Here is a 14,849-nt window from a genome sequence, read left to right as displayed (position 1 = left end):
AACATTTCTGTGGCCTTTGAGATAATAACATTTTCTTAGCTTGTAAATATGGATGGTGAATAAATGACTGTGAGTAAGACGTGTTTACCAAGGAAATCAGGCAAGAGCCACATGAAGTTAACTTGTTTTGATTTCAGTCCTAGATGTAACGAGAGCAGCTATTAAGAATATTTTTGTTAAAATGGTCCTGAAAATATATTACAAGTTTAACTGTAAGCCAAGAAAGAAAGTTGACTTTCGGCTCCGATTCACTTTTTTCTTTCTTAAAATAATTATTTTCTGCTTTTAATGGGAGGAGATGCTGAACTGCTTAATGATGAGGACAGAAGCCTATTTTAGTTTACCCTTTCCAAAGGTTTTTATTTGGGAATAAATTTAGATTTACACAAGAGTTGTAAAGGAAGTGAAAGAAAGTCCCCAGGTACTTTTCACTCAGTTTCCTCGACTGTTAACATCTTACATAGTGTGTGCACACTCAGTTGTGTCTGACTTGTAGCGACTCCATGGACTGTAACCTGCCAGGCTCTTCTGTCCATGGAATTTTCCAGGCAAGAATGCTGGAGTGGAGTGCCATTTCCTACTCCAAAGGATCTTCCCAACCCAGGGAGTGAACCCAAATCTCTTGCATCTCCTGCATTGGCAGGCAGGTTCTTTGCCGCTGGTGCCACCCGGAAGCCCCATTAACATCTTATAAAACCACAGTGTATGGATCAAAATCTTAGTTTACTTTTAAATAACATTTTGACCTAATCTTATGAAAAGGAAGATACCTGAGCTCTGACAGCAGGCAAAGAAGGTGAAGTTTAATAAGAACCAGAATTTTCAAAACAGTTATTTACTTATTAGCTAACCAGAAATTTTAAATGGGAAAAGAAACAGTAGTTATAACCTTAATCTTAAGTGACACCATAATATCCTGGTTGTCTCAACTGGCTCGGTTTGGGAACATTTTGATAGGCTTTGAAATAGAATTCTGGATACCCCTATAGGACCATAGAACCTCCAAACTGTAGGTTCCCATGCCAATGAGATGGTAGATATAGACTCATTTTAAAATTATATCCAACCAAAGATGACAGGGAGTATAAACTCGAATAGCTTGTGAGTCAAACTGTAGCTCATTCTAGTTTTCATAGCACCTCTGGTAGGTACTAACCAAACTCTCTAGACCATCTTCAAATTCCTGGTTAGGAGTTGGTGTCAGCCTGTGATTGCATGATAAATCTGCATTTTTTTCCTCTCTCACTGGTGTATGGTCTGTAGCATGAGCTGCTGTTCATTCATCAAAGCCCTATTGGACCTCATCTCTCTGTTTTCCCTGACCTCTCTCTGTCTCCCCTGTCCTGTGTGTGTATCTTGCCCAAACTTCTTTTTTTTTTTTCCCATTTATTTTTATTAGTTGGAGGCTAATTACTTTACAATATTGTAGTGGTTTTTGTCCCAAACTTCTGTTGTTGCAAATATATTGAACTCTAATTATTGTAGTTCCTTGCTTGCATGTCCATATTTCTCTCTAAATTTGGACACTTTTCAAGAAATGAACCATGTCTTATTTATCCTGTATCCTTGTGCTGTGTTTTTAGTCACTCAGCTGTGTCTGACTCTTTGTGACCCCATGGACTGTAGCCTGCCAGGCTCCTCTGTCCATGGGGATTCTCCAGGCAAGAATACTGGAGTGGGTTGCCATGCCTTCCTCCAGGGGATCTTCCCAACCCAAGGATTGAACCCAGGTCTCCTTTGCAGGTGGATCCTTTATAAGCTGAGCCACTAGGGAAGCCCAAGAATACTGGAGTGGGTAGCCTATCCCTTCTCCAGGGGATCTTGCTAACCCAGGAATTGCAGGCAGATTCTTTACCAGCTGAGCTACCAGGGAAGCCCCTGTATCCTTGGATTCACCTCATTTCATGGAATATAGTAGGCACTCAACAAAAGAATAAATTTGAAGCTATCCTAATATTTATCATGAAATGGTGAATAAGCTAACTCTATCCTTGAATTGTTAAGCTTTCATCTGGAATAAAGACATTCCAGGTAGAAATTCTTAAACCAATGTTTCTTGAAGTGTGGTTCATAGACTACCCATGTAAGGATCATCTGGGAGGTTGTTAAGAGGCCCTAACAGAGACCCATCAGGTCTGAATCTCTGGGGAATCTCTACCTAGAGCTGTGCCTTTTAATAAAACATGCGGTTGCTTCTCATGTGCACTGATGCTTGAAAACCACTACCTTCAAGAGTTCCATTAGTCCATCAACTTAGTTATTTCCATCTCTTTCCATAGAGGTTTTTGAAGTGAGCATAATCAATGATGTGACAGTAAATTAAATAACAACTCGTTCGTCTCAAGAAAAGGAGACCACTTGTTGGTTTAGTGGAACAAATATTATGACCAAGTATACAGTTCTCACTACGGGAAAGAGAGCAAAATGCCAGTTTCTCAAGAGAGACCTTTTTTTTCCCCTCCCAAGCCACTAAATTTTTAAAGCAGTTTCTCACTTAAGATGTTTTTCAGAGCAGTGAGTGATGGAATGATCAATATTTTCAAGAAGGTTTTTGGCAAACAGCTGTAGTGAGCAAAATATGATGTAAGCTTGGGATATTGCACTAAGCCTGCCTTGACTTTCATGTTGTTATATTATTTGGGTAGGGGACATGCTGATTCTATACAGCCTCTTCCCAGTTTGCTGGTAAAGGCATATCTTCATATAGCACCTTAGATAAGCATCCTTATGTCACTTGTCACAATAGGGCTAAACCAAAGTTATTAATCTCTAACAAGTATCAAGAATGCAGGGACAAAGCATTGCTGGTTGAGAGTAGATTTATATTCTTTGGAAGCAAGAGAAGCAGTTGGTAATGTTGACATTCTATTTCTGAAACTTGAGAAGACTAACCAGCAATATTCTCTGGTCAGAAGTCATCCAGCTTCATAACAATGTAAACAAAAGACAACAATACCAACAGCAGTCAGTATTTATCAAAGAGCTGGTAGATGCATACAGTATCTATATGGTATCCCAGCTCCTTTTAAGAACTCTATGCTCCGAGTCATATTGCACCCATTTCACACAGAGGAAACAGACTCAAAGAGGTGACATAAATTATCCAACTTCACGTAACCAGTAAGTGGTAGAGTCAGGATTAACACTTCAGTCTATCTGATGCTAAGGCATGTCAATGCTCCAGAATTCTCATTTATGTAACATAAACATAGAGAAAGAAAAGACTCAAGAACGGGGTTGTAAAAGATGTCCTGGTATAGGGGTTAAGCCATCCATGTTCTTGGCTAACTTGAGCAAAGTTATCATTTTTCTGGTCTCAAGTTTCGTTAACTGAAAATTAAAGGATTGAGCTATAACTTCTAGGGCCCCTTTCTAGGTTTTAAAGTGTATGGTTACTCTTCTGATAAAACCAAAGTTAATAAAACATCAACTGTATCTTAAGTAAAAATTTAGTTTTTGCAATTGAACTTGACTGCTTCTACCTCAAAGATAAAGATGGCATGTGAAATAAAGAGCTGTAAATGTCTTCCCAAGTGCTTAAGTCATTGCTTTTGTTGTACCAAAGTTTCATTAGTCCTATAACTGCATTGATGGCTATTATTTGAGTGATTACTCTGTGCCAAGCACTCTTATAAGAGCTTTAAATGTAGTATTTGGGTTTATCCTTTCGCAACTTATGAGATAGGACATAGTATTCACCTTATTTTACACATAGGGAAACTGAGGTACTATAAAAGGAAGTAACCTATCTGAAGTCACAGAAGTGGTGAATGCTGGAGTCAGGATATGAACTTAAGCAGCTGGCTCTAGACTCTGGAGCCCAGACAGTTTTCTACAATCTAAAGCCCATGTTATTAGCCAGTATACTAAGTTCCTTAACTTTTCAATTTCATTTCAAACAATATACTGTCAACATTATATCAGTTCTATTATCTTAGACAACTGAAGAAAAATCTTTGCAGCACATTTTTTCTTCAGAGCAATTGAAGAGATTCTAACTGTTCTTTACCTTGAAGTATTATATGTTCAGTGCATAATCATACAAGTCTTTTTATCCTTAGAGAACATTACTGACAACTCTTCAAATAAAAGACCACGTTACCATTGTTTCTTGAACACACTACAGAACTTTTCAGATGAGAATGCAGCGTGATCTCCCCTAAAGTGGAAATCAATGGGTCAAACCCTTCTCTGAGAGCAAGCACCCTATGAATCATGCAGATTTAATTTTCCCTATGATAGCCCCCAGGAATATCGAAGGTTTATGCCTCTTGCTTTTCTTTGGTTTTTAATTACACAGTGTAATCATGACAGCAAATCAAACCCGTTAGTGCCATCAAACAGGTAGAACTGATGCCGGGAACAGGGCCACTGCAAATTTTATTAAAACTGCAATCATTGAGAGCACAACACACACTGGGGTTTAAATACCTCTCTCTGTGGCATTTGTCATATTAAGAGCTGCAGCGTAAACAAAGGAGAAAGTCAATCAAATGTGTGTAAACATTACATGTTCACTTCTACTTTTCTAGATGCAGTAAGGAAATCTGATCTCTGGGAAAGAAGATGGACAGAAGTCTAACATTTCTGAAAACAGTCCTGATCTCTTAGATCTCTTCACATTTGCCTCGGGGGTCATCCTATGTACATACGTATTTGTTTGGTCTTTTAGAATTCTACTTATTTTATATACTGTGTATGTCTGCAAAAAATCAACAACAGAAGCCTCCCACAGAGCAAGTTATTCCTAAGGATATATGGTGAAGCTTTTCAGATTGCAGAGAAAGGGACTGACAGGAGCAATAAGGACCCTGACCAGTGTTGGGAACGCTTGCACGGGAGCCAATTAAATTTGCCAGGTGGCTCACCTTTCCTCCTTACTCCCCAAAATGCCTCTCCCAGGTGTGGAGACATGGGTCTATTTTTGAGGCCTCCTGCAAACAAGGAGTTGTTTAAATATTAGAGGAGCCCACAATAACCCTCTACCTAGAAGGGTTCTGTTCTCTTCTAGATCTGCTTCTTGGGCTCTCATCTTGGGCTTTGTGCTGGTGCCGGGTACCCTCTTCCCACTGGTGGCCATTGACTGAAAACGCTTGGTGTTAGCCTCCCTTCTGCCCAACCTTTTCCTTAATGCCTTAAAGCTCCAAGGGAAAATGAGGTAGTAATAGAACATGCCATCACCAGGAAGCCCAGTCCATTCCAATATCCATCTATTTTAACTGGGGTCTCAAGTCTTCTACACTCAACCAGTTTCTACCCACAAAGCTTGATTTGTCTGGATGTTATATTCACAGAAGGCATAAGATCAGTGCTCATCTCCAAATAAGTAAATCATTTCATAATAATTAAATTGAAGGATATAAGGGAAGTCTAAGGGAAATATGTAAGAATGTAAGGGAAATATAAGAAAATTAGCTATTTGTAATTTTTAAAATAGATCTTTCCCAATGATTAAAAAAATCTCAAAACAATAATCTTTCTGTCTATATAAAGCCTACATTATCATCTTAAACATATTTAATTTCTGTGATGTTTATGAAACACATTTTTTAAAGGAAGAATATCCCTCAGGTCAAAATCAGGAAAGTAAAACAAGACTGGTATTTCAGAGGTCATTCATAGCCTCCCTTGATGGCAGCCTCTCCTTGATAACTCCAGCTCTATCATTCAAATCATCATAATTCAAGGTGGTATTGCTCTGCCACTGAGTGCTCTGGAGTACTTGGGAGTACTCAGGGGAAATCTGTTTCAGTTAAAGACACGTAGCAGAAATGATATGAATCATTCTTTGGATGCTCATGTGCCTGAGGTAGAACATGAAGTAGGTTAGAAAGAGACAAGGCTGTCTCTTGACTTATAAGGTAATTCTTTCTATAGGGCCCTGAGAAGTTACTTTGTCCATTTTCAATCAAACAAAACTAATGCAGTAAGAATCCTTGTTCAGATGTGGTGAGTGGGGGTGAGGCTACATGGAATTATGCTGCTGGAAAAGATATTTTTACCTCTGTGAGGAACTAATTAAAAGAAGTGATCTCAACAGAAGCAATATTTGAAGTTAAATATAAGGAAATCTTTCTGGGAAATATGATTTATCTTTGTTCTATAATTGTATATTCATTCTCATATTTGGGAACAGCTAAAGAATCTTCTTAGCTGAAGGGCAGGAGCCACAAATGAGGTAGGATTGCCTTTAAGCTGGGTAAGACAAATTTCAATTCCTGATATATTGAAATGCATGATAAAGAAACAAGAAATTAGCCAATGCTTGTTGTAAGAAACCAATGACTGGGAATTCACTCCAAATATGGTAAAGTATTTTAAAATGAGCACTTAGAAAGTGAAACTTTCTATGAAACATGATATGTTTCATATTTCTCTGGCCCTTATCTATCCGGCCATGAGGCCTGTCCTAAAGCCCGTTATCACAGAGGTACCTGAGAGAGGGGTTAACGTTTCCAGGGGAAGATCCTCCATAGTTGTGAGGTTGACATCTCTTTTCTGCCTTCCAGGTGAATATGGGATCTGGAAACCAAAGACTTCCCTAGCAAGGGCAAGTCAACATACCTATATAGTTCTCACCCAGAAGTGCTTCACTTTTCTGTGGAAACTTACCTTTATTTTACCTATGAATCAATAACACCTAACCAAGTGTAGAAGATGTTCATTGAGAAATCAGAACCCAAATGGAATTTTAGTTGGGATCCTCCAAGCCACTGTAGAATCATAAATTTTAGGTTTCTGCTCATAAGTAAGAAAGAAGAGTCAAATGAGAAGAGAATTCACCACAGCTGCCACTCTCTGAAACTTTTCACTTCCCACTCCATCTAATTGGCTCCCTTACTTTCTCAGCTTACTGTCTTTACGGATTAATTCCTCCCCTAAGGAAATGGCAGTTTCTATGTTCTGTTTCTTATGACCCCTCCCTGAACATTCTTTGGTTCAATACCCCAGTGTAGTGAATATCTAATCAATATAGGAATCAATTGCCTTTGACAAAACTTTTTCCATCCCTGTATTTGTTCTAAAGCAGAATGGAGCAACAGAAATACAAAAATAGTATATCAAACCAATGAACAGAAAGGTTGATGTCACTTGATTAAAATAGTATATTTGGAAGAAGTAGTTTTTTCCAAAGCATAAATACAGGCTTTCATTCTTTCTAATTATAAAGGTCTCTATATAAAAGTTCAGAAAGTCTAAAGTTTTATAAAGTGTATGATGGAAGGTAACCACCTTCATGTAATTTTGTATGCAGAGATGATGACAGTTAACAATCTGCTATTCTATTCCAGTGTGTGAAAGCAAAAGTCGCTCAGTCGTGTCTGACTCATTTGCAACCCCAAGGACTATACAGTCCATGGAATTCTCCAGGCCAGAATACTGGAGTGGGTAGCCGTTCCCTTCTCCAGGGAATCTTCCCAACCCAGGGATCGAACCCAGGTTTCCCACATTGCAGGCAGATTCTTTACCAGCTGAACCACCAGGGAAGCCCAATGTATAATATATAACATACTGTTCTTTGACTTACTTTTTTACTTATGAAAACATTAATATTTCTAATGGTTAATATTTCTAAAGAAATAGGATAGTGCCTTGATATGGTCACAAAGAGTCGGACACGACTGAGCAACTTTCATTTTCTCTTTCACTTGCACATGGTAAGCACTATATAAATATTAATGGTTAGTAATAAAGACAGCTGATAATTATATCATGCTTTCTGTGTGCCAGTAATAATTCATGTAGTCACTACAACGACCTAAGAGGTAGGTGCTATTTTCATCCCTGTTTTAGAGATGAGGAAACTGAAATTTCAGATAGGAAACATACCCAAGTTACATATATGGTGGATAGTTATAGAAGTTACTACTTATAGATTGATCTCATCCTTTTTAATGGTTCACACGAATTTCATCACATAATGTCAGCCTCTTATTGATGCAAATTTAAATTATATTTAAAAATTTGCTGTTATAAACAACTTTGTGATAATCTTACTTTGGGTAATATACCATTATCCATCCACTGAATTTTAACTTTAGTCTTTGTATTTTTCACTTGTTAAAATTATATTTAATTCTTTATCAGGCTCGCCTTTCTTCCTCCTGATGTATTTTTCTTTTTTGTCATTCCTCGTTTTGTGTGTTTCACTTTAACATATTCATTTGAGAATATTTATTATATTGTGTTGTTAATTGGATTTCCTGGGGCTTAAATCTCTTTATTTATTGTGGTAGCTACCTCTCACGCAAGGCAGGTTGTTTCCTGTGGATGTGATAATTCTGCACTGTGAATTCATGCTCAGTGTGGCTTTATCTAAACCCTACCCTGTGCAACGTGTTTTGTTTTTCAGCTTTTTTGTTGTTAAAAGTTTTGACCTGAGACTAATTTTTTCCTTTAAATTATAGTTTATTTACAATATTGTATTAGTTTAAGGTGTACGGCAAAGTGATTCAGTTATTTTTTTCAGATTATATCCCATTGTAGGTTAAAGATATCGAGTGTAATTCCCCTGTGCAATACAGTGAATCCTTGTTGCTTATCTATTTTATGTAGTTTGTTAATCCCACATTCCTTATTTGTCCCTCCCTCCCTTCTCCCTTTTATTTAACAATAAGTTTGTTTTCTGTGTCAGTGCATCTGTTTCTGTTTGTATGTAGATTCATTTGTATTATATTTTAGATTTCACATATGACTCTTATAGTGTTTGTCTTTCTCTGTCTGACTTAACCTCACTAAGTATAATATTCTCTAGATCCGTGTTACTGCAAATGACAATTATTTCATTCTTTTTTATAGTCAGGTAATATGCCAGTGTATATATACCACATTTTCTTAAGCCAGTTGTTTGTTGATGGGCGCTTGGGTTGCTTCCAGGTCTTGGCTATTGTAAACAGTGCTGCTATGAATGTTGGGGTGCATGTGTCTTTTCAAATTCGGGTTTTCATTTTTTCTGGATACATGCCCTGGAGTGGGATTGCTGGATCATATAGTAGTTCTATTTTTAGCTTTTTTAAGGAACCTCCATACTCTTTCTCCATAGTAGCTGCAGCAATTTACATTTCCCTCAACAGCATAGTAGAGTTCACTTTTCTCCACACCTACTCTAGAATTAATTATTTGTAGACCTTCTGATAATAGACATTCTGACCAATGTGAGGTGGTACCTCATTGTGGTTTTGATTTGTGTTTCTGTATTAATTAGCAATGTTGAGCATCTTTTCATGTGCCTGTTGGCCATCTCTATGTCTTTGGAAGACCTAGGACTAGTTTATATGTTAATTTCTCTAGCTGGGGATTCCTAAACTGGCTGTGCTGGCAGCATGAATTCAAAATCAAGTATAATTGAGATATAGTCCTGAGTGTTGGATATTCATTAATAAGAAAACTCCTTTTTTCTTCTTATGGAGAGATAGACAAGCCTCTGTATTGCCTTTCCTTGCTGATGGGTAGAACTTTGCTGGCCTACCTTTTTACTTCTGTGGTTCTCAGCTTTATATAAGGGTATCAATGCCAGCTTCCACTTCACAGGGGCAAAAGACTGACTTCTGTCCCTTTAAGAGTCTTAAAAACTGACCTTACCCATTAAAGAAATGGGCACCTGTCTTATTACATGGAGGACAATGTCCAACCGCCCCATGATCTTACGGCTCTGCTTTGCAAATTTCTGTTCATTCTTGACTTCAGAAAATGTTCTTTCCTTATGAGTTATACAACTAACCTGGCATTTCTGAATGTTTGTAGTAGAAAGATTTTCATGTTATCTTGTCTATCATGTTGCTTGAGCTCTGTGTTTGATCCCACATTTGTGTATTTAGTACATAAAGATTCCATGAGTCATCATTTCAAGCATTCTCTCATAATATTCTCAACTTTCTTGCCCTCTTTTCCTTCCTGGCAAAGCTCCAATGCTTATATCTTGCCTTTGGATTTGGCTTTCTACTTTTTCTGACTTATACCTATACTGTTGTGCCACCCTGCAGGAGAAACCTAGAATGAAGCAAATTGCTGCCAGTCTGTATTCCTAGTCCTGTTCTCTGCTGAAACCTGCATGTTGCCCAGCAAGCCTGGTTTTCCTGTGAGTCATCGCCCCCATCCTCCACAGCTATTTAAAAACCTCCTCATCCCTCTGCCCCCCTTTATAGGAGTATTTTCAGAAGATAATCTTACTTCCTACTTCCTACAGGAAGCAGAGCCCATCAGAACAGAGCTTTCTCAAATTCCATCCACTTAATTTATGAACTCATTTATACCGGAATACACCCCCTTTCTCCTTTCTCCCTATTACAAGGAAGAAAGTTTCTTTTTCCTGTGTACGTACAATAATCATGCAATTTACCATTGAAGCCAGGATATTTTTGAAAGTAAAAGAGGGACTCTATTAATAATTATTCTAGGATGACAGGTGTAAACCAGAACAGGGTAAACTGGGTCATGTGGTCACCCCCATAAAAAGTTTGTTGCTGAATTCATCTCTTTTACCTTCTCCAGTACCACAGTCCCTTGAATATTCAGCCTCTCTCCTGTATATTCAAATTTTTCTTCTCTCTGGGTTCCTTCTCATTAATATTTTAACATTGCCAATTTTTTAAAAAAACATTTCAATCTTTTTTAAAAGAGAAATTATGCAAAACCACACTACTTGTGTGCCAACAAGGCTTCCAACTACTGCTCACTTTTTGGACTCATCTCTTTTTTCTGCCAAATTTATTGGGAAAAAATAAATCTACATCTATTATCTCTCTTCTTCTACTCCCATTCTCCTTCATTCACAGAATTCTGGCTTCTTCCCCCATCCCCATTCTGACCCTAATCTTGACAATGTCACACATGATTCTCCTGTTATTTAACAGAACAGACTGTACTCGGCATTACTCCATTACTTAGGTACCTCTATCTGTGGAGCCTTGAGTGAGTTAGTTACCCTTTGTGTTCCTCGGTTTCCTAAAATGATACAATGATAGGCCCTTCCTCACTGACTGCTAGTGAAAATTAAATAAAATAATCCCTGTAAGGCATTTAGTGTTTTAAAATGTTAGACATCACATTGTTCATCCTTTTATAAATATATCCATGTTTGGTCATGGTTAAATTGGATTGTTCCATCAGTAATTTTGCATGTCACCCTTTGAACCTTTTAAGGCAAGGCGGAAAGGTAGAATCTTTTTTCATAAGCTAGGATAGCAAAGAGCCTGTTTTGTTTTAATTTATTTGACTATGCTTGGTCTTAGTTGCTGCATGTGCAATGTAGTTCCCTGACCAGGGATCAAACCCAGGCCCTTGCATGGGGAGCACAGAGTCTTAACTTCTGAACCACCAGGGAAGTCCCCTAAAATATCTTTATATTACCATTCCAGTGACCCAGCAGCCTGAGGATGGCAATCTGGAGAGGGAACTTCACTTCCGTGTCCAAGGGTATTTCTTTCACCTTTGTTATGGCTGCTAAGGTTTAGTGAACACACTGTACCAAATCTATATAAACTGGCAAGGTTAACCTCATTAGACGCTCACGACAGCAGACAAACCCTGTCTTCCCCTGGCATACCTGTTTGCCGTAGATATAGCCCAGCATCATATAGCACTGACAGGGCTCTCGTTCTGATTTGCTCAAACTAATTTGCAGCGTTACTGACACAATACGTTAACAAACGCTCATCTGTCCTGAGTGACCCTGCTTCATCTTCAGCCCTCATGGCTGCCAAGACAGCAGGCATTTGCAGGCATATTGGGATTCTTCCAGTGACTTCTTAGTTGCCTTTTTTATCTACTCTGTGTTGTTGGTTTAATTGACCCTTCTTTTAAATAGGTTGTGTCTGTGTTATATCTTGTGGACAAGCCTCAACTATTTATTTAAGTGGAAGCCCAAATGGAGCTTCAAGAGCCCAAACAGATTTGCTGCAATATTTATGTTCTAATAGTAGTAATTTTAGCTGATGCTATTTACTAAATGCATAGTATATACCAGCAGTTGTGCTAAGCATGTTACATGTTTTTGTGTATATTGACTACTTTAATAGGGACTAGAATGAAGTAGAAATAGACATGTGTGCTAAAATGAGCTTAAAGTACCTTTAAATGATATTATGAGCTTTCAGTACTAGCAACTTGAATAAATGTCTTATATATATTAATTGTTAACACAATGAACATGACTGTTTAAATATTAGGAAGGAGAGTGTTCAGTTTTACTGATAGGCATGATACAAAACTAAATGGCAAGGCAAAACTAAGCTGTGTAATTGAGCTCCAACTAGTGAGATTTGTGATAATTTTCTCTAGGCCGAAACTAAAGCAAATTGTTCCATTATCTTTGAAGACAGTAACCTAAACAATCAATGTTTTATGTTATGAATCAGAGGGCTCATATTTCATGCCTTGAAGAGAAAAATCTTCATGGTATTGTTTATAAATGGCTAACATTTATTCTGTATCCCTCCATGCATAGTTCAAGGAAACACTGAATCCAGGCAGACATTCGTTGTGTCTGAAAGTGTGACCAAATGTGTTTGTATGTTTATTTAATTTTCACTGATGTGAGTTACATCAGGTGGTGGTTGCATTCTGAGCTTTAAATAGCATTAATCATTTAAAAGATATTAAATTCTAGCAGCTGTGCTAAAAATATGTCCTTTTTATGTCTGACAACCACAATTTCCTCTAATTTCATTCCTTTCCATGAACAGTTAATAGAAGTAAGATCATTAAAGCTGTGAGAATATCTAGCTAGGCAATAAAGATAATCTTACAGGAGCTAATAGAAAACTGTGATTGGGAAGGAAGAAATGTAGGAAGGGGTCAATTTTGGCTTAAGAGAAAGGTGACATCAAAGCAAGCTAGGGGAAACTGTGAAACCTTTCCCAATTGAAATGTAATTTGTGTCAATGTGTGATAATCACTTTATTGATCAGATAACAGTAAAGCAGAAAAGGAAGTGATAATTCTTATAGTCAACATTTGTTGAGTGTTTATAAAGGGCCAGACATTGTGCTAAATACTACCAGTAACTTATCTCACTGAATACTCACAATAAACCCCACTTTGCAGATAAGAAAATTGAGAACCAGAGAGGTTAATTCTAAGACTTATAACAGGAAAAGGTGGAAAGAGTTTTGCACTCAGTTTCCTCACCTAATATAGGCAAGCTGAAAGTTTCTATTTTTAAGCAAAATTGATATAATTTCAGGTCAAGAGGGAGCTGATGACCAAATGGATAGAATCCCTAGCTCAATCTGGATTCTGATTTCTCAGTGAAGATCTTTTACAGCCAGCTGTTGAATTAATTGACTTCAAGGAACATTTTAAAAAATGTAAAATATCTTGACAGTATAACTCATAGAAATAGGACCATTTGGAGTTATACATTTTGAGTCAGTACTTTATTTTTCTTAACCTTTGTGACAGAATACAATCTGGAAAGAAGTTACATTTTTCTTTTGATACATTTTTAAGATACATCTTTTATGCTGTGAAAGATGAGTATCTTCAAATTGGTAAACAAGGGAGTGTTGTCCAAGCCAGGAAGATATTCTAAAATGGTATTCTATTGTTTTAGTACTATAGTCTATTTCAGTCAATTGATGGAATATAGATGGAGTATGACCTATTAAACAAAGGAACTTTTTTTCCCTCCTTTCAGTTTTTGAGTGTTGACTTGATGGTCTAATATCTGGAATAATTGAGGGCACTAAACTCCTTACTGCCTCTCTGTTTTACAAGATGAAGTACAGCCTTCACAGTAGAGCGTGAGGCCTTCTGCTAGCACTGTCATCAGAAGAAACACAGCTCCTTACCCTCCACTTCCAGCTTCACCAGTTTGGAATATGCCGTCCCAAGGCTGTTTTTTGCCACGCATCGATAATGTCCTGCGTCTTCCTTTTGTACATTATGAATCCTTAAGCTCCCAGATTCAAGAACCGCAGTTCGGGAATTTTCCTGCCAGAGATAGGTACATGAATTTTGCATGAACATGAGTCTGTCAAGGATACATTTGCAATATTTCATCAAGTCATCATTATCACTCATCAGAAATACTATTTTAACATTTGACATTTATTATGGATAACATACAATAACAAATGAGATAGTATAAGATTCCCTTATAAAAATAAATTTTAATAACAGTGCCATAAGATATAGTTATTTTTATTTTCTTTCAATACATGAGGACCCCAAGGCTTATTGGATGTCCTAAACCAACAAGTCTTATTTTAGAATTTGATATCTAAAAAAACTTTGTTTGATTAAAAGCATTGCTCTTAACAAGCATACTTACTGCCTATATGGGATCTTTAGGGGAATACATGACCTTTTAAAAGTTAGAAAACTCTACAGAAATTACAAAAACTGGTCTTTATAATTAAAATATTATATCTGTATTCTCCTTGGGGATCTAAATTCACTAGTATATATAGGGCCACTCCTTCTTTTACTGTAGAAAATATAACAAAAGAAAGCCAGAAAATTATATAGATTATCATAAAAATGAAAACTATTCATTTTATTTTAAATAAAGCAAAGCTAATTGATATTATGTTGTATTTCAGTTAATTGAGATCAACATCTATGTATCCCCCCATGGAATACTCTGAGTATAGTAATACGAAAAACGCATTGTCTGTGACCTCACTGAGTTCATAGTAGGTTATACAAGGATGGAAGGAGACAATGATGATGCAGAATAGTAATTTATCAATAAATGTAGGTATAAGATACAAAAGCAGTACAAAATAAGGATGTGAATAATGTATTTCAAGTTTGACTACTGTATATGATTGAGGTCATTGTCAAGGTCACCAGTCTTGAGTCTTAATGCTCTAACTTCACTCCAGAATGTTCTCATTCCTTTTCTT

General features: G+C 37.1%; 1 protein-coding gene across 2 annotated transcripts in view; it reads right to left on the bottom strand.

Annotated features, from left to right (window-relative positions):
- Window positions 1-14,849, bottom strand: part of MUSK (muscle associated receptor tyrosine kinase) — a 95,016-nt gene that overhangs the window by 54,626 nt on the left and 25,541 nt on the right. For both annotated transcript variants that reach the window (XM_043453770.1, XM_043453771.1), the window contains exons 5-6: window positions 13,791-13,932; window positions 4,432-4,461 (exon numbers count right to left, since the gene is read on the bottom strand). In XM_043453770.1, the coding sequence (XP_043309705.1) occupies window positions 4,432-4,461; window positions 13,791-13,932 (172 nt within the window). The remainder of the gene's footprint in view (window positions 1-4,431; window positions 4,462-13,790; window positions 13,933-14,849) is intronic.

Source organism: Cervus canadensis, chromosome 30 (assembly GCF_019320065.1).
Source record: "Cervus canadensis isolate Bull #8, Minnesota chromosome 30, ASM1932006v1, whole genome shotgun sequence".
NCBI lineage: Eukaryota > Metazoa > Chordata > Mammalia > Artiodactyla > Cervidae > Cervus > Cervus canadensis.
This window is presented reverse-complemented; position numbering and strand designations above follow the sequence as displayed.